Source organism: Schistocerca serialis, chromosome 3, assembly GCF_023864345.2.
Source record: "Schistocerca serialis cubense isolate TAMUIC-IGC-003099 chromosome 3, iqSchSeri2.2, whole genome shotgun sequence".
In the NCBI taxonomy this organism is placed as follows: domain Eukaryota; kingdom Metazoa; phylum Arthropoda; class Insecta; order Orthoptera; family Acrididae; genus Schistocerca; species Schistocerca serialis.
Window position 1 is genome coordinate 317,455,374 of NC_064640.1, and position 24,239 is coordinate 317,479,612.

The 24,239-nt window shown below is 41.5% G+C and overlaps 1 protein-coding gene across 1 annotated transcript in view; it reads right to left on the reverse strand.

Moving 5' to 3' along the window:
• LOC126470803 (coiled-coil domain-containing protein 63) overlaps positions 1-24,239 on the reverse strand; it is a 301,892-nt gene that overhangs the window by 62,686 nt on the left and 214,967 nt on the right. The window contains exons 5-6 of the mRNA XM_050098816.1: positions 11,772-11,959; positions 3,800-3,969 (exon numbers count right to left, since the gene is read on the reverse strand). Of these exons, the coding sequence (XP_049954773.1) occupies positions 3,800-3,969; positions 11,772-11,959 (358 nt within the window). The remainder of the gene's footprint in view (positions 1-3,799; positions 3,970-11,771; positions 11,960-24,239) is intronic.

Here is a 24,239-nt window from a genome sequence, read left to right on the forward strand (position 1 = left end):
TTCTTTTTCTTTAACCTAAGGTTGAACAAGGGATGAGGGACCACATTCGAGAGGAGTGCGGTTTAAATCGTTATCCGGCAACCGTAATGTCGGTTTTTTACGGCTTCCCTGTAATGACCATAGTGAAAGTCAGGATGGTTCCTTTGAAAAAGATACGGCCGTTTCCTTCAAAATCCTTGGCCTTTTCGAGTTTTTCCCCTTGTATGTATTGTATGTTAACCGGGGACCTAGAAACGACGGAGAGACTCCATCCCCGCCGCAGCTGCAATGGTCCACAACCCCACGACGACTACCGCAGTCCACTTCACCCCTCCGCCGTCCCACAACGAACCCAGGGTTATTGTGCGATTTGGCTCCCGGTGGACCCCCCAGGGATCGTCTCACACCAGACGAGTGTAGCCCCTATGTTTGCGTGGTCGAGTAATGGTGGTGTACGCGTACGTGGAGAACTTGTTTGCGCAGCAATCCCAGACATAGTGTAACTGAGGCGGAATAAGGGGAACCAGTCCGCATTCGCCGAAGCAGATGGAAAACCGCCTAAAAACCATCCAAAGACTGGCCGGTTCACCGGGCCTCGACACTATTCCACCGGGCGGATTCGTGCCGGGGACCAGGCGCTCCTTCCCGCCTGGAAAGCCGTGCGTTAGACCGCACGGCCAACCGGGCGGGCGTTTTTCCCCTTACTATCTCGCCGTCAATGAGACTTTACACCATTAACTTTTTTTGCGACCTTCGTTCAAGGGCATTCGACCTATGTAAACTTGGATAGTATGTATACAACTAAGCATTACATTTGGAAGAGTGTCCTCATCAGCAAAACATTATGGCTTTCGCTGACGGCTGGCAGCGATGCTTGGCTGAGCCCAGGTCGGTACGAGTAGAGCTGTGCTACACATCTCGTGATTGGCAAGCGGTATGTTGTAAGGGACTCGTCCACAGCAGTTATCCCGCCAACATACGTACAGGGACGTAAGAAATCACCATAGTTGACATTTGATTAGCTTTGTATTATGCCGACGCAGGTTTGGTCTCAAGCATGCGCCGTAACTGCCGAAGAGGTCATTACTGTGAGATGTTTACTGCAAGCGTTCTCATGTAGTCATCGTTTGCATAAGGCACGGTTCGGAGATTGCATTTCATCGCATCTGGCTGGAATGTTTTAGTTTTATCGTCAATCGTAAGCTCATGTACGTCCTTATTACCTCTTTATCTACAAGTGTTCGTTGGCGGTTTCCTTTCATTGCTTGTGTTATAATATTTACGTAATACGTCGTTTATGTTGTATCTGTAACCATTAATCTCATTCATGCAAAGATGAATATGAAATTTTTCTTAGTTTTGTAAATTTCTGCAATGTTGTAATTTCCAGTAAATGTCGGTTTAAAGAGTATATTTTCTAGTAGAATGTATGCGCCAATTGTTAAAGAATGTAGCCGGCTCACATATAAGAACTGTAGTATCGTCTGTAGCAGAAAAAGACAAGAGGATGTTACTAGTTGAGTATCATCATTGCTCTCCTACTCAGTAACAACAGAAACCTACTACACCGAATTATTTTGCTTACCTGTTTTACAAAGACCGGATGTGAAACATGAACGAAATACATCGACTTGTCCACGAGCAGTACTCAGTATATAAGGAGCAAAACTATTTGCTCACAGCTATTAAGAAAACAACATGAAGTAAGGAAAGATACAGCACATTTATACTATTTATCCATAGCTGAAGCTAAAATTAGTACTGTATACAGAAAGGTATGAAATACACTTGCTACAAGAAGATCTCAAGAGGGATCTATCTATATAACTGGAAATTCAAATACTCAGACACTGAATATTCTGTGTGCTAGGTCGGGGCATAAATGTGGAACTTTGCCTTTCGTGGACAATACTCTTAGCAACTGAGCTATCCGGGCACGACTCGCGACCCACCCTCACAGATTTACTTCCACTAGTACCTCTCTCATACATTCCAAACTACGCAGAAGATTGCTTGGGTGCCTTGAAGGACTAACACACCTAAATAGGAGTCTTTTATGGAGCTTATTAGGTTTTTTTCTAAATGTGGTAAACATTTGAACAGAAGTAAATCGTGAAATGTGTTGTACAGATTATCTGGGCCTTGATTGAGAAGAAAACTACATACAGGTATAGCACGCTTGTGACCTCAATATCGAGCGCCATAAAACAAAGTAGCTGCAATAGCAACAGCAACAGCAAAACTGGCTAAAAGGAAACTAGTGTCGTTTTAGTTTTCCGATACTGTGTATAGCATTGAAAAACTGCATCCAATTCAACAATAATGTCTATACAAAAGTCATCATGAGGTAACTGGAGTCTGGAGCATGTAATAGCACCGACAGTATCTGAATGTACTGCAAAGCCCCCTAATGACCCATTTATCTTCGACCATCATAATGCTTATTGGTGCAATATCCTGGTGGTATTAACTCTCTGGCCGTGTATTGACGTCGGTGGTAATGCGACAATTGTAAACGCTGGCTTCGCCCAGGTAGACAGTAAACGGGTATTAGTGCATGCCGACTCTGAGAGCAAGCTATTGAGGTGGGTAGCACATGTTAACACGAGTCATCGAAGAACTTAGCGGATTGCTACGGACGAAACACCATCTGTGGGAACTCTGCTTTCAATGAGATTACGTCGAGGATCAGCGGTGTATCATTTAGAAGCAACAGTGAATACGACAGAATGGGCACCGTGTCACTGAATTCGGTTCGGCTTTAAACGCTCCACATTCGAAATGAATTTAAATTCGGGAATGATGTAAATTTAAGTATGTGCATTGTACGAGGTGACATTTAGGCTGATCGCTAAATAAATGTCTCTTACGCCACTCTTTTTTGTGCAAGTGTGATATATTGTTGGCACGGAAATGTATAAATGAAACATTTTTGCGCAAATATGATAAACGTCATGAAAGTCGGTAAGCCTTACTTTTCTTGATGATCTTCATGAAACTAGGATGTGTTTCAGGAAAGCCCTCGCCCAGTTTCAGTACTACAAATATTAAAGAGAAACTGATTGTGGCCAAGGTATATAATTACAACATCCAACTAAGTACTGTAACAATTCCAATTTGCATTGGAAACGATATTCTTAAAGTTACAATTAGCTTACACCGTGTGGTTCTATTTTTATTATGTTATCACCCGGATACAGCAATAGTTTATTTTCGCATTTATTTTATCGTAAACAATCTGTTATTTCACTGATCGTTTACAGATCACGAGAGATTCGTGTGCCGATAATTTCCATACGTTACAAGAAGTTTTGTTGAACTGATGACGAGTAACTATGTCTGAGGTTATTGCATTAAACTGTATTCTGTGAGAAAATATAAGAGGACAGAAAATGCTGAAATTTAAAAATAATCGCCATATTTCATGTTTCAGGTACGTCAGAGTTGTAGTGCTGACTTTATTTAGATGAGACAGGAAATTAGAGAAGAAATAAAGAGTATATCTACACAGGCATTAAGTTAAATCAAATACTCCATTTCACAAAATAAGAGTACCAGTTTCGGCTAATTGAGGCAATATTACTATTCTGAACCGTTGACGCAATGTAACCTACTGAAAGCTAATTGTGTTCAGACAAATTTTATTCCTGATAGTTTATTCTATGCAGCAACGTCAATGCAAGAGTTTGAGGGAGATCCCTCTATATAGAGAAGCATCATAACAGCTTCGTCCCAGTTAATAAATGAACTGCACACAGGTAGATACTACTGGAACAGTTATTGTTAGTAAATCAGTACTTAAAGAAAGCTTCAAGCTTACCTCGTTATTCAGCTCATTGACGTAATTAAACAAAGCGAAGTTTTCCTCCTCCTGTTTGAGAAACTGTGCAGCTAGCCTGTCCACGTCGTCCTCACCGGAAAACTCCTTGATCTTCTGTAGGATACTGTGGTATGACTCGATCATCTTCTCTGTCGCCTCTCGTTGCATTTCTGTAAACAAGACATGACACTGAATTTTATTAGTTTCATTCTATTTACTTACATTTCTTCAAAAAAGGCTCTGAGCACTATGGGACTTAACTACTGTGGTCATCAGTCCCCTAGAACTTAGAACTACTTAAACCTAACTAACCTAAGGACATCACACACATCCATGCCCGAGGCAGGATTCGAACCTGCGAACGTAGCGGTCACGCGGTTCCGGACTGTAGCGCCTATAACCGCACGGCCACTCCGGCCGGCTACATTTCTTCCTTTTTGGCTAGTTTTGGGGACGCAATCACTTCTTTCTGGACAGATATGTCTACCAAGTTTGGTTAAAAGCGATCGAGTGGTTTAGGAGGAGCTTTATACCCATGTCTTTGCCCGAGTATGCAAGTGTAACTTACATGTCACATATATTTAACATATTTCACATTTATTTGTACACATGTTTCACCTGCATCTCTAGCGAACTTCGTCTTGCAGTTTCGTTTGCACGCAGCTCCATTTTTATGATGTCGTATCTTTAGAATAATGTGTTGTACAAATATATAACTTTCCATGCACATTCAATTTTTTTTTTTTTTTTTTTTCGTGTGATTATGGCCTCCCGTCGAGCAGACCGTTCGCTTGGTGCAAGTCTTTCGATTTGACGCCACTTCGGCGACTTGCGCGTCGATGGGGATGAAATGATGATGATTAGGACAACACAACACCCCAGTCCCTCGGCGGAGAAAATCTCTGACCCCGCCGGGAATCGGACCTGGGCCCTTATGATTGACATTCCGTCACTCCGACCACTCAGCTACCGGGGGCGGACTGTATATTCAGTGGTATATTTGGATACTGCCTGCGAAATTTGTTGCAAATAGGGTTAGTAGGAAATAAATAATAAATTTAAATGTCATACCTGATGCGGCTGTGCTACTGCATGCACAGCGAAAATGTAGTAAGCAACAAGCTTCTTTTCTTTCATCATTTTGTGAGGTTGTCGGGGCGAAAAAGTTTCTTAAGGCTTCGAAATTAAGTGTAAGGTTTTTATAGGTCAATAAATGATCTTATTCTCAAATACCGGACCAATAAGGTTTGGGAATTGGAGCGTCATGGACTACATTGTTTTCTCACCTCCAAGCTCACACCCACCCCTTCGATAGGCAGGTGCTTCTTATCCCCACAGCTGTTCTTTCCAGACAGTAAGTGATTCGTGTACCAAGTTTGTTTATAATTGGCCTAGTGGTTTAGGAGGAGATGCGGAACATCATACATACATACACATATATGTATCCATTTTAATATTATTATGTGTGGATATGGGAACGTTGTGGCTCGGTAGCTAAGAGGTAAAGCGATAGACTACAAATCCAAAGGTTTCGGTTTCTATCCCTGGACAAGCTTAGGATTTTTATCTGATACTTATCACTACTTTCACCTCTTGCAATGCTTTTTGATGTGAAATATACTGAGTTCCACTGTGGTTCGGAATCCACTTTATAGCCGGCCGGAGTGGCCGTGCGGTTCTAGGCGCTACAGTCTGGAGCCGAGCGACCGCTCCGGTCGCAGGTTCGAATCCTGCATCGGGCATGGATGTGTGTGATGTCCTTAGGTTAGTTAGCTTTAATTAGTTCTAAGTTCTAGGTGACTGATGACCTCAGAAGTTAAGTCGCATAGTTCTCAGAGCCATTTGAACCAATCCACATTACAGATCCCCCTATAACTGGCTGGATAGGTCAGTTCAGAGATCAGGGGAAAGCAATGGCATACCACCTCCAACAGAACCATACCTACTAAAGTACCGTGGTCTTCGAATCAATATTCAGGCTGATGACGGTTTTCTTAGGGATACAATGGGACATTAATCCGTACACAGCATAAAATGTAGTTTAGGCTTCAGAATAAAGCAAATATGATGCACTAAAAAGTACTGAAACTACCAAGAAAGAATGATAATTAACGACACAATCTAAGTAAATGTATAATTAACATTTATTTTTCGAAGCTCAACTTATCACGTCGACATGTATTTTATGCAACAGTAAAACTCGATGAATGCAATTATGTTCACGCTTAACACCAGTATATGACGGGATAGCACGGAAAGCGGCGTGATCGACAGATTCCGCAGTTTGTCCTACCGTCCGTTGAACTATAAATGACATGTTTATGCTTAAAAACAGTGCCAAACGTTGAAATACACAAAAATATCTGTCAGTTCTATGTGAGTCACTGGATTGCGTACCTTTTTCTTCGTCTTTTTCCGATTCCCTATGAGAGCGGTGTTGTTATATGTGTTGAAGCAATGTTTGTAACATCTGGTGGCCGGAAGCCCTTCCCGACGCCATCACTCCCCCCGGGACGGAAACTACGTACCCCACATGGCTGTGTCTAGTGCAGGTCTTCTGTTCAAGTGTGAGAACGTTCTCTAAATGTTTGTGTAGCAGAAATCCGAGACGGGGCGGAGGTACCAGCCCGGTATATACCTGGGGGGATGTGGGAAAACGCCTAGAAATAGCATCTAGGAGGGCCAGCACATCAGTCCTGGTCTTCAGTCTGCCAGGTGGGATTGATCGCCTTCCCGCATCCCGGGAGCAGTGAGCCAACATGCTCTGTTATCCCGGCCGACAGTCATTGGATCATGTATATTACACACTTTAACGGCAATTTAGGACTGTTACACTATAATTCACCAAAAGTTCTATATTTGTTCTGAGACTTATTCTTTATGTATCTTGAGAATAGGGCTGCGACTCCGAAACTAGCCGCAAAGAAAGAAATATAAAGAAATGAAATAAAGGCAAGAAAGTGATGCTACGCAAGTGCTGTTTACAGATGAATACTTTGTCAGCTACGGACCTACAAAGAAAGTTCCCCACCTAAAACAATGTTGAAGAACAAGAAGAAAGAACATTTACAACTTCTATTCAACGACAAAGAACTCTTTAACTACACTATTATCTGTAATACTATTATCTATGATCATCTTCCATCACAAAATTGTACAGTGCGTTTGGAATGTTACATGCTTCCTACGAAAGAAAGTGAAACAGTAATTTCTTACAAAATTATTAATTGCATCGTTACAGACATTAGTATTGGTTTGCAGGTTCTCAGTGAAGTAATACTCTCCGTTTTAGCCACTTATTTATTTGGAAAAAATGCTGTCTGTCAGATGCTGCAGAAAATTACTGTTAAAAATAATTTTTTCTTGTTGCTCATATAAGTGATTGGCGAAGTTATATATTACGACAGCAAAAGGAAACGTGAAACAAATGTAACGAACACTAAGCAAATACAGCTTGAGCAACAACGGAAAAGCTGACTCACATGCAGTGCCAGCGGAGATCAACGGTGGAAGCTTACAGCCCTGCAGCTGTTTCATTAGACTATGGCCCTTCTGTCTTCCCATTATTTTATTTTGAAATAAGGCGTTTGTCGCGGGTAATGAGAAGTTTGTTTGTAAACAAGAACGAATGCACGTCGTCGCTTTATTCCCAGTTGTCTGCCGTACTGCTGTCTTTACTCCTCTTTCGTGTACCAAAAATTGAGAAAAGAGACTAAACGCCGTGTTTCGATGTTGTCATGTTTAGGTGATACCTGAGGAATCATCTCACTATGACTTTAAATAGTGTCTATAATTCCACATAAACTTTTTCTGCCAACACTACCTAAAACGTCCACATTTTCATGCTGAGGAGCTTGTCAACGGTGCCTCTTTGACGATAACTTTCTTAGGCTCTTTTCAGGAAAGGCGTTTGGAAAGGAACGGCAAAAAATGTGGTGTCACCGCCAGACACCACACTTGCTAGGTGGTAGCTTTAAATCGGCCGCGGTCCATTAGTACATGTCGGACCCACGTGTCGCCACTGTGTGATCGCAGACCGAGCGCCACCACAAGGCAGGTCTCGATATACGGACTAGCACTCGCCCCAGTTGTACGGACGACATTGCTAGCGACTACACTGACAAGCCTTTCTCTCATTTGCCGAGAGACAGCTAGAATAGCCTTCAGCTAAGTCCATGGCTACGACCTAGCAAGGCGCCATTAACCATTTTAAGATAGAGTCTCACTTGTATCATCAAGGAATGCTGTACACAAATAATGGATTAAAAGTTAAGTATTATAGCAGCTACGTACTTTTCTTGTTACCATTTATTACGTACCCAGTTTCAGACCTTTCTTTAGCGTAAGTGAGATTATGCGTGCCTTTCGGCTACTTCAGTGTGGCGTAGCTGTCTTGTTACGCCACAACAGAAAATAAAATCCTTCTACACCTCCGTTTTGCCACTGCATGTGGCAAGCTTAATAAATCTGGCAGTTACAGAATGAGATTTTAATTTTCACATTAATATTTGTCATTTCCGTCGACCATCATAGTAAAACATAGAAGTAGCTATCCTGGCACGCATCCCAACGGGGTAGTACAAATTATCAATTGCTTTAACCTTAGTCTCCTTCTATGGTTCATCAACTATGAAAAGCGTCTGAGATTGGTGCGGCTTCTTCAAATTCTGACAGGTTTTAGATAACATGAACTTCACTTTTTCTTCAAAGTTACCATTAAGTAAAGACAGATGTCTAAGGTATTATATGAGACATATGAAACTTGTACCATATTGGCAAAATTTCTGAAGAACTGTATATGTATTCGACGGTTACCCAAACGTCTCTCAATATTTTTTCTACTGTGGATTCTGGACGTCGATGATGTACCGTTTATGAGAGTCTGTCGACTGACATTTGGTAGAATGGATTTCGGATACGTTCTGCAGGGAGTAAATATTATTTATACAAAGCGATTTATATTTTTTTCCGTTTGGCGGCACAAATGTTAGTGCAGTAGTATGGATTTGGTCTACAGGTGCAGTTGTGTTAAGCAGACATTTATATATCGTAATTACCACAGATTTGTGCGCTTCATGACGAAAAAATAACACAACTTCCACCAGAAAATTTTAGATATTTTAATAGCCTTCCAGTAACATAATTAAATAATAATTACAAGAAATGTACTCTACGCTTGAATACCCCGTCGGCAAAGGACTCATTTTGTCTTCATTTAGAAGAAGACGTATGTCACACATCTGGAGTTTTGACAGAACTGCTAATATATGAATAAATGATACACATCATAATTCACGAATAGAGTATACAAGTTCAGAATCATAACGGTCAGTAGCGGCCAAAGTAACGTTTCTAGGTTTGTGTTGCGACGCCACGTAGGCATAATAACAACGCGTATGCGCCTGTGGCTGTAGGTCGGGGCCGGGGAGGGGATGGATATAGACTCCCTTGGGTGATGCAGGGATAAAGCAAGGCATGGATCTTGATGTGCCATCCTTAAGGTACAGTATCGTCCTTAAGGTACAGTATTGTCAGAACTACCTTACTTTCAGGAACATCTAAGGTTGATGCAAGTTTGTTTAGACTAGCAAGTTTCGTTAGCTAAAATGAGCAGGCACGCATGTTAAACAAACTTCTGGACTATTGAGGTTGATATTGCACTTTAATGTAGTCGCTGCAGTGTGGATGTAGCTAATTATAAACCAGATGTTTACTGAAGTGTCATTGTCAGAACAGCAGGCGAGTAGATGGTCCCTACAATTTCGTCAGTCACCATGACCATCAGTCACTTCTGGATACTATTTTCTGGTCATACCAAAAAGACAACTTTGATTATCAGCAGTAGTTGGACGTGGATGTAGGGCCCGGCGTTCTCTTTAGGGCTGTTCGGGAGAAGCAGGCTATGTGCCTATGTCGTGTTTTGCTCTCGCCACCATCAATAAACCTACTGTAATCTACCCTTTATTTATAAAGCCAAAATCAGTAATAAAAGAGAGAATTAATTAACAAGGAAATACGTATTAATTCCATCTCATGTCTCAAAGAATTGGACTTCTACTGTCGCACAATGAAATATCGTGGCACCTTGATATATTCACAAATTGCACTTGAAATTTCTCTCTCGATTTCACACACATCTGAAATCTACGAACCAGTGTATTACGCAATGTTTAAATAATTATTTAATACAAAACTGAGGAACGCTGATCAGAGTAATACCAGTAACGTAGCATAACGAAGCTATGGAGATACAGGAAAACAAAAATACGTATAATTAATTAATAATTATGATACTTTTCATTGTAAACAAAATTTTTAATACATCTCTCTGTTGAAATTCTATCATTCTTCCATCAACGTTCCACTCTTTTACTTTATACAGTAATCAGCACGGCTTACGAGGCACTGGCAGTATCAGATGCAAAAATACGTGTGAGAGAACACCTGGGTATTGTGTAGATGCATCAGTGCACCTGACAGTAAATTTACAACTCCTGAAATATGACAGTGTGTGACTGAAATTAATTTGCTGTGAATTAAAGGCAGAATTTATTTGAATAACACAATCAGAACAGTTATATTGCTTTCATTATAGTAATCGACAATATGGAAGGCAGAATTACAGTTTGACGACTCAACTAAATACAAATTCATGTGTACCAAGACGGGGATGGGGATCGCCCATGTTCTTGTTGAATAAACTATCATCACATGCACAGTAAGAGGTTTCTGGAAGTACGAAAAACAGGGTGAAATGACTCGTTACTTAACTCCACGCATCCTAGATTCGAGTCAAGTGACCCACTATGCTTGGTTACATTTAACAGTCACTTCTTAAGACAAAACATTCACACTCAGTGAAGAGAAGACTCCATTTTCAGGACAAAAGCTGTTTTCTAACAATACGGCTGAAGAATGTTCGTGAGTTTTTACTTCTGAAAATGTATTCGACTAATGACTTCATTAAAGAAAAACTGTGTGAGTGGTAGGCGATTTTTTCTTAATTTTTTTTTTTTCATCGCTGGCTGGGGTGGCAAGCAACAATCCAACGTTTCACGCATCAGCCACAGATAAATTGGCAAGATTTTTTTTCAGAACATAAATAATAGTAATGGTGAAACATTTTATGGTACGTTGATGATGTGCGTTATTCCATGACACATGGGGTTGATGTTACTAGGGCTATCTATTTATGTGCTAGCAATGTGCATTGTGGATAGGATTGACGCAGATGTTCAGTGTAGATGTGTGTGTGTGTGTGTGTGTGTGTGTGTGTGTGTGTGTGTGTGTGTGTGTGTGTGTGTGTGGGTGTGTATCTATGTGTCTGGGGGGGGGGGGGGGGAGGGTCGAATAAATGAGCTGTGTGTGTCAGCCTGTGGATGGAGTTGTGACTGAGTAGAGGTTAAGGCTGAAAACTTCGTTGCATGAGATGTGGAAAAAAAAAGTTACGAGTGATATGTTGAGTGGTTTGTTGAGTGGTTTTCCGGAGTTGGTGGGAATCAAAGAAAGCGACGGGGCAGGAGGAGAGAGAATATTGGCTGTGACCGCGTATTTGGTTTAGGAGAGAATGGTGTGACTTGTGAACAGGTCGAACTAATGTTGATTTGTGGTTGAGAATGAGATGGGCTTGGGTGTTGAAAATGGTAATGGTTAAACTTTGTTGGAAGACAGATAGGACAGCTAGCAAGACTTATTTTCGGGTTTTTTTGGGGAAGGTATGTTTGATGTTGTCGAACTAATTACTCTGACCCTACGGTCGCAGGTTCGAATCCTGCCTCGGGCCTGGATGTGTGTGATGTCCTTAGGTTAGTTAGGTTTAATTAGTTCTAAGTTCTAGGCGACTGATGACCTCAGAAGTTAAGTCGCATATTGCTCAGAGCCGTTTGAACCATTTAATTACTCTGAATCATCTGGCAACGGCCGCTGGCAAGATTGCCCGGAAACGTTTAGGATATAGGTGGAGTTTGCTCACGTTTCTTTTGCGCCTCCCTAGCCTCGAGGTCGGCCATGACGCGGCGCTGCGCCTTGACTGCGAGGAAGTCCTGCAGTTTGGTATCGTAGTCGAGGCGGCGGTGCAGCTCGCGCATCTCCTGGCCGTGAAGCAGCACGTCCAGCCGCCCACGCTCCTTCAGAGCCTGCAGCTTGTTCTGGGCCTCCTCTCTGCCAACACAAATTGCATCTAATTCATTGCTGGTAGCTGGATTTCGTCATAATTTGTGCTATAGACCTAGATGTAATAGTATATTTCGACCTTTATTTATCGTCCTTATTTTGTAAGATATTTTCGCAGACGTGTTAGGTGGCGTTGCCGAAACCGCCTGTGGCCAAGCGCTCCGCTCTGTTGCCCGCGACGCGGGTAGTCGAGCTCTAGTAGAAGCATTCACTGACGGCCAAATGTTAAATTTGCAAAAATATTCACTGAAAACAAAAAAGTATAAACGTATAGGAAATTAAGTTTTAAATAACGTATCTTTTTCAGAAAACTCCATACTAGATGGCGAAAACAACGAAAAAAGTTTAGGAAATTGTAAGAAGTTGTTTTCCTTAAATAAGTAAAAAACTATTGCTCCGATCAAAAAATGTTAAAGGAGAAAGTTTTGGGGCTTAAAAAGATCTGTCGATCGCTTTTTTGGGAAGTATAGATTTATTTTTTGCGTTTCGAGATACGTCGAATAAACCTTTAAGTATGACATTAACATCCACGCTAGATATCTCGTTAACACTCATGTTACAAATCTCCTAACATTCACGTTTCCATACTTGCTATTTACTGTAAGTATAGCCCAAGGTAAGTAAAAGAAGTACCTACTTGAAAAATTTTAAAAAGTATTACTTATATTTCGAGATATATCGATTTTTTAAAAAAAGGCATTGCCGATAATTGGCTACATGATCTCAGAGGATGGTCCAACAGTAACGATTTTAGGCTTAGTTCATTCGCAAAGAGTTGTGTTACTACGCAATTAAATAATTTTTACCGTTTTATTAACTGAATGGATCAAAAAATGACATGAAAACCTTGCACGTCTACTGGGCGTGCTTTCTTACTAGCAATTTTAAAGAAAGAAATTTGTGACATTTTTCAAGAATTAAAGAAAAATTTCTATGACCTTCTGAAGCCTAGATAAATTAAAGAAGATCTAGTAGCCGCAATTACCGTTTTATAGCGACGTCCTTGATGGAGTATAATACTGAATACTTATATTTTCAAGAAAAAATGCTAGGATATGATTCACTGATTTTTAGTATTAGCAATTGAATAATGAAGTGAAGTGTGCAAGTTTGAAGAGCGTCAGCTGGAACGATCGGCGGAGTGGAAGCAACTAGCGCGCGTTCGCTCTTTAAAACTCATTCAGAACGGCACCTGCATAATCTTCGATGTCTCGGCACGCTCCGTTGTTTGCCTGAGAACCAGAAAACTTCCAGACAGACCCTTCGCATAGCACACAATACCTAAACCCTGTCTACAAGCGAACTACAGTTCTGAACTGAATTTGTTTTGTGAATAATTTTCGATATAGAGAATGAAAAGTACATGCGCTACAAACGACAAGATACCTTTATAAATGTTGGTGAGTATAAATTTTTTGAAATATAGGGGTCTAGGATTCGGAGAGAGCCTAAAAATGATAGTCTACAGAGGCATAATTTTCTCCACTAATAAATTCTACACGAATAATTACTGCACAAAGATTCTCTACACATATTTTTCATTATTTTACTCCACTGCAAATCTGTACTCAAACAGATATCTATTACGGAACGTCGGTGCAACAGTAAGTTCGCAGACTATTTCTGTACTGAATTTTTGTAAACGAACTATATTTGCACGACTTTTACACGTAGCAAATAAAATATTCGTATTTATCTAGTCAAGCTACGCCAGAGTAAGTGCAAAAGGATGTTTGTACGGGTTCATGGAGCTGCTCTATCAAATATCGTGCAGGCGTGGGCCGTTTATAGTGTTTTCAGAGCAAGAGCGGCCCTGTTCCCATCACTTCACCGCCCGCTCCAGCTGACGCACTCTGCGCTTGCGTGATTCACTTTTCACTCTGTTAGTAATACTAAAAATCAATTAAACCGATCCTAATAGTTTTTCTTGAAAATATATGTATTCACTATTATTCTCCACCAAGCGCATCACTGTAAATTGTTAATTGGGTCTACTAAATTTTCTTAATTAGTTATCTCGTCTCCAGAAGGCCGTAGAATTTTTTTTTAATTCCTGAAATAATGTCAGCAATTTCTTTCTTTAAAAGTTATTTTGATAAAATAAACATTGAGATAATTATTAAGGAATGTGATAGGTTTTCGAAGTCTTTTTTATCCTTATAATTAGTAAAATCGTAAAAATTAGTTAATAACATGGTAGAACAACTCTGTGCGAAGTAACTAAGCCTAAAACCGTTACTTTAGAGCCTTCCGTTGAGTACATCTAGCCAGTTATAGAGAGCACCATTTTTCAAAAAATTCGTCATACCTCGAAAAGTAATTAATGTTTTCTAATGTTTCTAAGAGGTACTTTTTTGACTTACCGCAGGCTGTAGTTACAGTAAATAGCATGTATGGGAATGTGAATGATAACGAAATCTTTTGCGGTTTTTCGATACATCTCGAAACATAAGAAAGCAACCGATACATCCAAAAAACAATCTATAGATCTTCTGAAGCCCTACAACTTTGGTACTTCAAATTTTTCGTCTGAAGTTATAGTTCTTTACTTAAGAACAACAGATCTTTTTATTTATTTTGTTTACAACTTTGCAGATCTTTTTGGCCCTGTTCGCCATCTTGGATTGGCTTTCATGAAAGAGTAACTCTGTTTGAAATTTAATTTCGGGTAATAATTTTTGAAATCAAGCTTAGATTACTCAACCGTACCGGACCAGTGCGCGAGCCGCGATGCGCCATCGAGGCCCACGGCTCATTCGGGTACCCGTCCCAGCCCGAAAGTGAACATGATTCGGAGCGACGGGAAATAGACAGCACTAGGAAGAAAGAAATGACTGGCCACACAAGAGCGGATTTGCTTTTTGAAGCTTCGGCAACCCTCTGAGATTCGCAAAGGTTTTATATACTGTGAAGAGGGCGTAATTGAGCCCTTGTAAAGAGAATAACTGTAGATTCTCTCCAAGTAGCCGAACATAGCCATTTCCAGTCAATTATCGGTTCCTTAGACAATGTCACGTTGATTATCTGGGCCAATGGCTTCGTGGTGTCTGTGCCACACTCAAACCCCACCATCTGAAATCGGGACTCATCTGACCAGGCTACAGTTTTCCACTCGTCTAGTGTCCACTCGACACGGTCACGAGCCCGGGAGAGGCGCTGCAGGTGGTGTAGTGCTGTAAGCAAAGGCACTCGCGTCGGTCGTCTGCTGCCGCAACCGCACTGTCCAAAAGCATACACTCGTCGTACGTGCCACATTCATTTCTGCGGTTATTGCACTCGATGTTGCTTGGCTGTTAAAAGTGAAAACTATGCAATTGTCGTTGCTCTCGATCGTTAAGGAAGGCCATTGCAAGCTGCGTTATTCTTGGTAAGAAGTAATACCTGAGATTTAGTATTCTCGGCACCTCTTGACACTAAGGATATAGTAATATAGATTTCCCTACCGATTTCCGAAATGGAATTTCCCGTGCATCTAGCTACAAATACCATTTCGCATTCACAGTCCGTAAATCCCATCGTACGGCCATAATCACGCTGGAAACCTTTTCACTTGAATCCAAATGAAAGTTCCGCCATTGTACTGCCCGTTTATTAATTGTGTACGCAGTATGCCATCTGTATATGAGCATATCGTTATCCCATGATTTTTGTCACCTCAGTGAATATCTCGAGGCAGCAACGAAGTCAATGACAGAGGTTATCAAAATATTAGAAATATTTAAATACACGACCCAGCTTGGTGCCTGAAAAACTTTCTACAATGGCTATCGAGGAAGGAAAATCAGTTTCCCGGTTATATCACATGGTTATGTTCAAATGGCTCTGAGCACTATGGGACTTATCTTCTGAGTTCATCAGTCCCCTGGATTTTAGAACTACTCAAACCTAACTAACCTAAGGACACCACACACATCCATACCCGAAGCAGGATTCGAACCTGCGACCGTACCGGTCTTGTGGTCCCAGACTGTTGCGCCTAGAACCGCTCGGCCACTCCGGCCGCATGGTTTTATAATCACTGGTTTGTACAAATGCGCCGACTAGTACGATCTACCAGCATGGAAGATGCGTCACTGTTGGGAATGACAGGAACACCGATATTTCATAGCAATATATGAATATGCCCAGTGCATACGAAGTGCTCTCAATCATATAGGCTAGCTTCTGGATGTACAGCATATGAAACAAGCTCAAATGCGTCATCATATTTGCGAAGCATGTAAACAATCGCTTATGAGTGCTTCAGTGGTATGGAGATGGGCAAAATGAAAGACAGGGGGCAAGGCGGTAAAGAAGGGTGATAAAAGGTGTGGATGAATGTCGCAGTATACATTTTTCTCTGTTTACAGACGTATTCGATTACGCTATGACTAGAAGATGAAGGATAATTTAAGATTGAACGGTACAATTGTCTGTAGAGTTCCCACAGATTTCCTATTCGCTAGTAAATGGAAGTCTTCCTGACAAAAAACATATCTGCAAATTGTGTTCCTGCCGGACTCGTAATGCACAATCGGAGAATCACATGATTTGTCGAATACAGAGTGCATTGCTGTTTCTGATGTGGACCGGTGATGACAGTGGTTGTATCTTGAACCACATCATGACTGTGTTCCATATATGTGATAGTTCTGGTGCTGAGGAGCTAAATAGAGTGTCAGTCATATGTAGGTGGACGTTCTCTTTAGGGGTTTCCAAGCAAAGTCAAAGTGTGTGTGATCACACAGAAACTGGACAACATTTATTTTCTATTGGCTTGATAGATTGTCTTACAACCGTCCACACCAATATACAGAGTGAATCATCAAAAATTTGCACCGAAAATATGGAAAGTGCGGTTTTCACAGAATGGATTGGTAGTCAGTGGCTCGTATTCTTAGCCAATCAATAGGTTGTAAGAATGCATACAAAATATACTTTTCTGTGTGAACATACACTTTTTGATTGGAACAATGCGTATTTACATTAACAACCCAAAAGCAAGGTAAATTAGAATGACAGTGGCGTTTGTTGCAGAATTCTAGTACGAATCGTTTACGAGATATCGCATTTTGAAAAGTTTCCACACCGACACTTGTTTTTGCTATTCAAACTGAATATGGTTCAAATGGCTCTGAGTAATATGGGACTTAACATCTATGGTCATCAGTCCCCTAGAACTTAGAACTACTTAAACCTAACTAACCTAAGGACATCACACAATACCCAGTCATCACGAGGCAGAGAAAATCCCTGACCCCGCCGCGAATCGAACCCGGGAACCCGGGCGTGGGAAGCGAGAACGCTACCGCACGACCACGAGCTGCGGACTCAAACTGAATAGTTGCAGGGTATGATGTTATGTTTGCTTACAGTGTGTGTGTGTCCCCCGAGTGCACTGTGACTTGCTAGTCAGTGTGCAATAATCCAAGCAGTAGGTCATGAGTGGACGATGGGGTTTAGCAATGCAGAGAAAGCCGACATACTAATGGCATGTGGAGGATGTAGGAAGAATGCAGTTCGATCTTGTACAATGTATGCGGCAAGATATCTCAATTGACGTCAACTATCTCGGCATTTATTTATCAATCTCTTCATCTAGTTACGTGAAAGTGATAGTGTAACATCTAGACAACGTAACAGACGGAAACAAGTGACGACAGAATAGGGGGAATTAATGTTCTTGTTGCTGTTGCTGTTGCTGTTGATCAGCACGTTAGCCTCTGCGCAGTCCCACGAGGAAGTGGCATGAGTCAGACAAGTGTCTTATGCATTCTCCTTCGACATAGATTCCATCCCTATCACATCTCCCACCATCAAGTGGCTGCATGGCACGGTTATGAGAATTGTGTTAAATTCTGTACATGGGCATTAAGACAGGATACTCCAGCTGTCTCGTGTATCTTGTTTAGTGACGAAGCCACATTTACCCATCAGGTTAGGTAAACCGCTGAAACATGCAGTACCGGACTATTCAAAATCCCCGTTGGCTTCGCCAGGTGGAACGTCTGTGTCCGTGGAGTGTTAGCGTGGAATAGTGAACTATTAGCTCATAGGCCCATTTTTCATAGATGGAACACTGAACGGGCACAAGTTTTGCAGCCCCCTAACGGATTATCTTCCACAGACGCTGGAAGACGTGGGAGGAATCTGTGGTACCAACATGATGCCTTTCCAGCCATAGTGCACGAAGTACTACAGTGCGTCTTCACGAATTGCTTCAAAATCCTTGGATTGAACACAGAGAAGCTGTACCTTGACCAACCTGTTACATGGATTTGACGATTGTACATTTTTCCTGTGGGGAAATTTCAAGGTGCCGACTATAAGGACATACCAGCTACACCAGATGATATTTAATGACATATTACTGCAGTCTGCTAAGACATCTCCGCTGAAATGCTAGTATGTGTGCAGCAGGCATCTCATACCAGACTGGAAGCGTGTATTGCTGCTGCTGGTGGTCATTTTGAACAAAACCTGTAATTGTCACTTTTCTCGTTACTGGTCATAATGCACATAACTTGAGTATGCAACTGCATTGTTCTTTAGTATGTCCTACTACAGGTGTCAACATGGGCACTATTCAAAATACGATATCCCGTAAACGACTTGAACTAGAATTCTGCAACAAACACCAAAGACATTTTAATTTTCCCTACTGTTAGTTTGTCGACGACAATAGACAATGTTCTGGTTAAAGAAGTGTATGTATGCACAAAAATACACCTCTAAATATTATTAAAATCTGGAGATTTGCTTCTGAGCCCCTGACTACAAATCCAGTCTGTGAAAACTGCACACACTTTTCATTTCTGCAATATCTGAGATGGAAGTTTCAAGTGATTCACCATATGTATACAATATTATAACATACCGTGCCAACTCAGTTGTCCAGTCCAAAACAAGAAACATGCCATGAATAGCAGGGCAAACAGAGAATGAGGACAATTTGTTTGTGAGGGTTGCATACATTTATGGACAATGACTCCCTTCCTTAACCTACTGTTATGCTGATTGACTTATGTTCCCCTGGGGGTTGATTTACTACACCGTCGGGATAATCCATCCTTCTGAGAAACCCCAACCCCAACCACATCCCCCGCCCCCTCCCCAACCCCCTTGGAAATCCCCAATATCTCCCCTATCACTCTCACTGATACAAGCACACTTTTGGTATCAAATTGATTGATTAATTAATTGAACCTACCAAATAATTAACTCCTCCCCCTCTGGGAAATCCCCCCACCTTCCCCTTCCCTGCCTCAATCCCTCTTCCCACCCTATCTGAAAACTAGTAGGAAAAAGTCTCTATCTGTGTGGAATCCTTTAGCTGGCGAGAGAGCGTTATGGATATACTAAACAAACTCCACTGGCAGGCGTTACAAGAGAGACGTTGTGCATCACAGAGAGATTTCCTATTGAAATTTGGGGAGATCACTTTTCAGGAGTCTGACAACATATTACTTCCACCCACATACACCTCGCATATTGACCACGAGGAGAAAATGCGAGAAATTAGAGCCAAATACAGAGCCTTACCAACAATCATTCGTCCCACGCACTATTGGCAAGTGGAAGAGGGTTGGAGAGATCACGTAGTTGTACCAAAAGTACCCTCAGCTCACATCATTTGGTGGCTTGCGGAGTATGATGTAGATGTAGATGTGGAGAGGAAGGATCTCATGATACGAAGTTGAGGTCGACGTCAGTTACAGAGCAAAGGATGTTCTGTTCCATTACAAAATTCAGTTTTCAGGGTTGGATCTTTTATTTGTCGAGAAGGGCTTACATACAGTAACTGCAAGTCTTAATTATGTAATGATACTGCCGCAGACTGAAGGTGTTGTCTTGGTGGAAAATTTTTGTGTGGTGCTCACCTTTGTGTGCAGGGATTGGCTGAGCTAGTGAACAATGCAACCGCCAAAGTAGGTCACGCTCCCTCACGCCTCGGTCTCTTCATCCACATCCCTAACAGAAAAAAATTGTGGGAAAAAGACTCCGTTTTTTTCTGAAGAGAAAGGCTCTCACGACATGAAATTCAAACCATTGTCGATAATATATTGATAAATATTCTTTATTTAATCACTTTGCCGGAGACAGGGCTCTCCCCCATGTGTAGAGCTCATGTCTGCACCCCTCCCCTCACCCCCACTTCCCGTGACTAATAACTGTAAGCACTGAGGAATGGAATGAAGTCGGGTGTAGTAGCCACTATTTGGGGTTCTCCACCCATGTGTCTGTCATCCAGGCACCGCCATAGAGGTCAAAAACCGCCTTGTGTCCTAATTACACATCAAGACACTAATTACCATCAACCACGAACCGGACATTCGATCTCATGGCCCCGAACAAAGCATCAGGTGGTGGCATTCTGTCGATCAGGAAATTCCAGAGTCGCTTCCTGTCTCTGTCTCTCTCAAGTGGCTACTTCCTGTTTGTATGTGAACCATGGTCTCCAAGCACACAGATATAAGTTTTCATTTCTCCTCACAACACTGTGTTCCTCTTGCCTAATGTTGGGGATAAAGGGCAAGCTGACGCAATTTCGATATCAAAAATAAAGGGAAATGGTCCACTTGCACAACCCTATCAAATTAATTGTTTACCAGTTTACAGGAGTCAAATACACTGGTGTCCAAAATTAAAGCAACAAACCACTATTTCCCCATCCTGCATGCATATTGCACGCAGGCCGTGGCCTGCTCTCTCTCTCGATGTGTATCCCATAGAGCACATCTGGGATGCACTTGGGACACAGGTTGGAACACATCAGCATCCACCAACCGTTCTCCAAGATTTGCAAGCAGTGCTGCAGGGAGGATGGTCGTTATTGCCTTATCATGAGTCCGGTGACTTCATTCACAGCATGCCCCATCGTTTTGTCAGGCCTGTAATTGTCAGGCCTGTATTGCTGCCAGAGGTGCTCACACCCCATACTGACCGCATTAACCAGTTGTGGGAATGTGTGTGTAAACCTGTCAAGTCGGAAGAAACGAAGAACATTTTTGTCTACCATTATGCATGTTGCAGTTATTTATGTTCTGTATTCTATATACTATTTCTTCTATACTATCACTTTATTACACTGTTTTGTGCCAAAACAAACGCAACCTCCCAAAATTTCTGTTTGTTGCTTTACTCTTTGACACAAGTGCAGATCGCTTGAAACACTCCTACCAACTTACAATGACCCTTCTTCATCATAAAACGTATTTTCTGCGTTTGAGTATCCCAAACAAATGTTATGCAAATCAAGTAATTAAATTTCCGCCATTAACAGATCATAGCGCTAAATATGTCCAAGGTCTTCTGTGCAATGATGTTTGATAACAGAAGCATCCTCCTCCACCACGACGTTTCCACTGAACATATCTGGCAAAAAAAGGTTTACGATTACGATCGCGATTACGAAGCACATGCCATCAGCTGTCTGCTGGGCCACACCATGCGGCATCCACTGCCAGGCTCATGACCACACCTCACCATGGAGAAACATCTATGCCACAAACATCGATCGCATTGGCAGTTAAGCACAAATCTCCTGGTATTCACATGACTGCCACACCAAATGCTCAGGAGCCAGAGAGAGTACCACCATGGATGCCCAGCTGTCAACTGATCAGTTTAGATAAGGGGGAATGATTTTCCAGCGCAAACACTCGTGATACTGAATCTCCTCATGCAACACACATGTCAGCTTCAGTTGCCGCTCTATCAACGTACTAGTTAGTTCACTATTCAGCTATCCAGATGGCGCCACAAAGGCCGCCACTAGGACTTTTCCCCACGGTTGCATGCAAGAGCAGACTAGCCGGTAGCCTGAATATTTTTATCAAGAAAACAGAAGACTCAACTTCAGCTGCTGATTGACTCTTGGTAAAAATCTTCATATTGACTCCTAATATTCTCACTGCACTCACCTATGAGAGGTATGTGAGAGGCTGGAATATGTTTACACACAACAGTTTGAAGAAGCGATATAGAGCACACCCCTCAAATCCTCTTTCGTCAGAAGACAGCTTGCGTGCCGTATTTTCACGAATCTTGCAGTCTTCGATGTACAGTATTTGAATCCACATGGTTTCCATGAGTAAGAGATGTGACCCATCGAGACGCAGACATCTGCTAATTCTCTTGAAATCCCATCATGTTCAGACAGCACTGTTAGAATAGTTAGGTGTCTAGCCGTCCATCCATCACTGACTAGGTAGAGAACTATCACATCAATAAAAATACCACACTAACGATCATGAGAAAATTCACAATCATTCAGAGCATACCTGGACTACGCAAAGGAATTCAGAAGTATAACACCTACAAATTATAGATACTGAACGAGGTCTATAAATATCACCCAGTACGTATCCTGATCTCCTGTATCATATTTCTATGATTACCACATTAGGAATATGATAGTGTAATGGCGTTAGAGACTTCATTGGCAGCCCAGTCTATCTCTCTCTCTCTCTCTCTCTATCTATCTCTCTCTCTCTCTCTCTCTCTCTCTCTCTCTATCTCACACACATACACACACACACTCACACACACACTCCTCATTATTTTTAGAAAATCCAACGGAGTAAAGTATGAACTATAAAACTTCGATAAGGCCACCTGGTAGGGAACTCAATAAGATATTACTGTGTCCCTCTCTTTGGAGTTATCTAAAACAAATGCCATCTGCATGTTGTCATTGAGCATATGTGGTGATCCTATTAAATATACACGTATTGGTATTGGTCCACTGCAGCAGGTGGTGAATTGTCCAAGTCGCTTACTCAGACCTGTGCAAAGTTTTGTCTCTCAAACTAAGTGATGAACATATCCCACAGACTATCAGTCACAAGATAGGGTCAATGTGTTGTTCTTTCATAACATGACTGATATATTCTTTTTTCTTTTTTTGGTGTAACATATGGAAGAAGTGTATGGCTACCGCCATACATTTTGTTTTTCCACCATGACTCTGAGATCTGTGTCAACTACTAAACCAGCATTAAGGGGACGTTGTATGTCCTATGCTGCCAATATCAAATTATCGAATTCTGTGACCCATTATCTTGGAAACTTTTTAAGACATCAACTTACAATTTTTCATAATTATTGAATGCACCTTTCTAGATACACTGAACTAGAATTATTACTAAATTGTATGTTATGTATGTATGTTATCTTCTTTTCCAAACACTCAATTTTTTGACAGAATTTTGTAAATAAATGAACATCAAAACAAAACAACTCAGGATATTTTATTTATTCTAATTCTATATGTGTTGAATCTCACTCTTGGCATCCTGTGAAAATTTCATGTCTCTACCATTAGTACTTTTTTAGAAAATGGTTCATTTATTGAAAAAATAGTTCAGAGATATTAAGGTTTAAAACTTTTTTATTACAATTTCTTATACAGACTTATATTTCCGGTTCTTTCATGCACTAGAATTGCCGTGTCCCATAGTATGTTGTCTGTGTCAACTTCAGTGTCACAACAGCCCAGTGCTTGCCTCCTCCTTTTCTTTCTTGCTTCTTTTGTCAGTTGCTGAGAGCTAACTCTGCTTCATGTACACGAAGCTCATCCAGTTCCCACAGTCTTTTAGCTGTATTCTGTCCAAATCTTACTCTAACTTCTCCAGAACCTTAAGTCTTTCATAGTTCCCGCCATTAAAATCAATTACAGCATCAGACGCTGCTCACTTTAGAGTCTTAAAGGTAACCTATCCCATGTATAAAGTCACATTGTATGACGAATGTACAATTTGCATCTAACACTTCACTGCTATCTACTGCATTACTGTGAAGCCTGGTTATGATATACCCTTAGGGGTTGCAGATCCCTCGGATTCCGTCTCATCCCTCAGCCTAGCTACGTTGTATGTTCGGTAAACTGGCGGAGAGCTGCCACAGAGGACAATCTTGGTTCATTCGACTCGCCAGCTGTTATCATCTGCACATCTCAGAGCGAGGGTACACCGGCTGCAGCCTTTGCAGCTCCGCACCTACGGCCAGTCTCCACATCACCTGGTGGGCTGTTCATTGGTCAGCATATCGGCAGTCTGAGCCTATTAGCAATCCTTATCTGAGGACTTAGTCTTCACTACGAGTCCATCTGAACTACAGCTCTGTATTTCAACCAATCTAGCAACCTACCTCGTACTGACCTTCATCTAGCGGTTCACAATCTCTGTCACTACCTCACATATAATCAGAAGGCGTTGTTGCTATTACCTTAAGGAATGCATCGTTTTAGCTTGACCCCCCATGTATTTTGTCTTGTGTTTATTTTTTT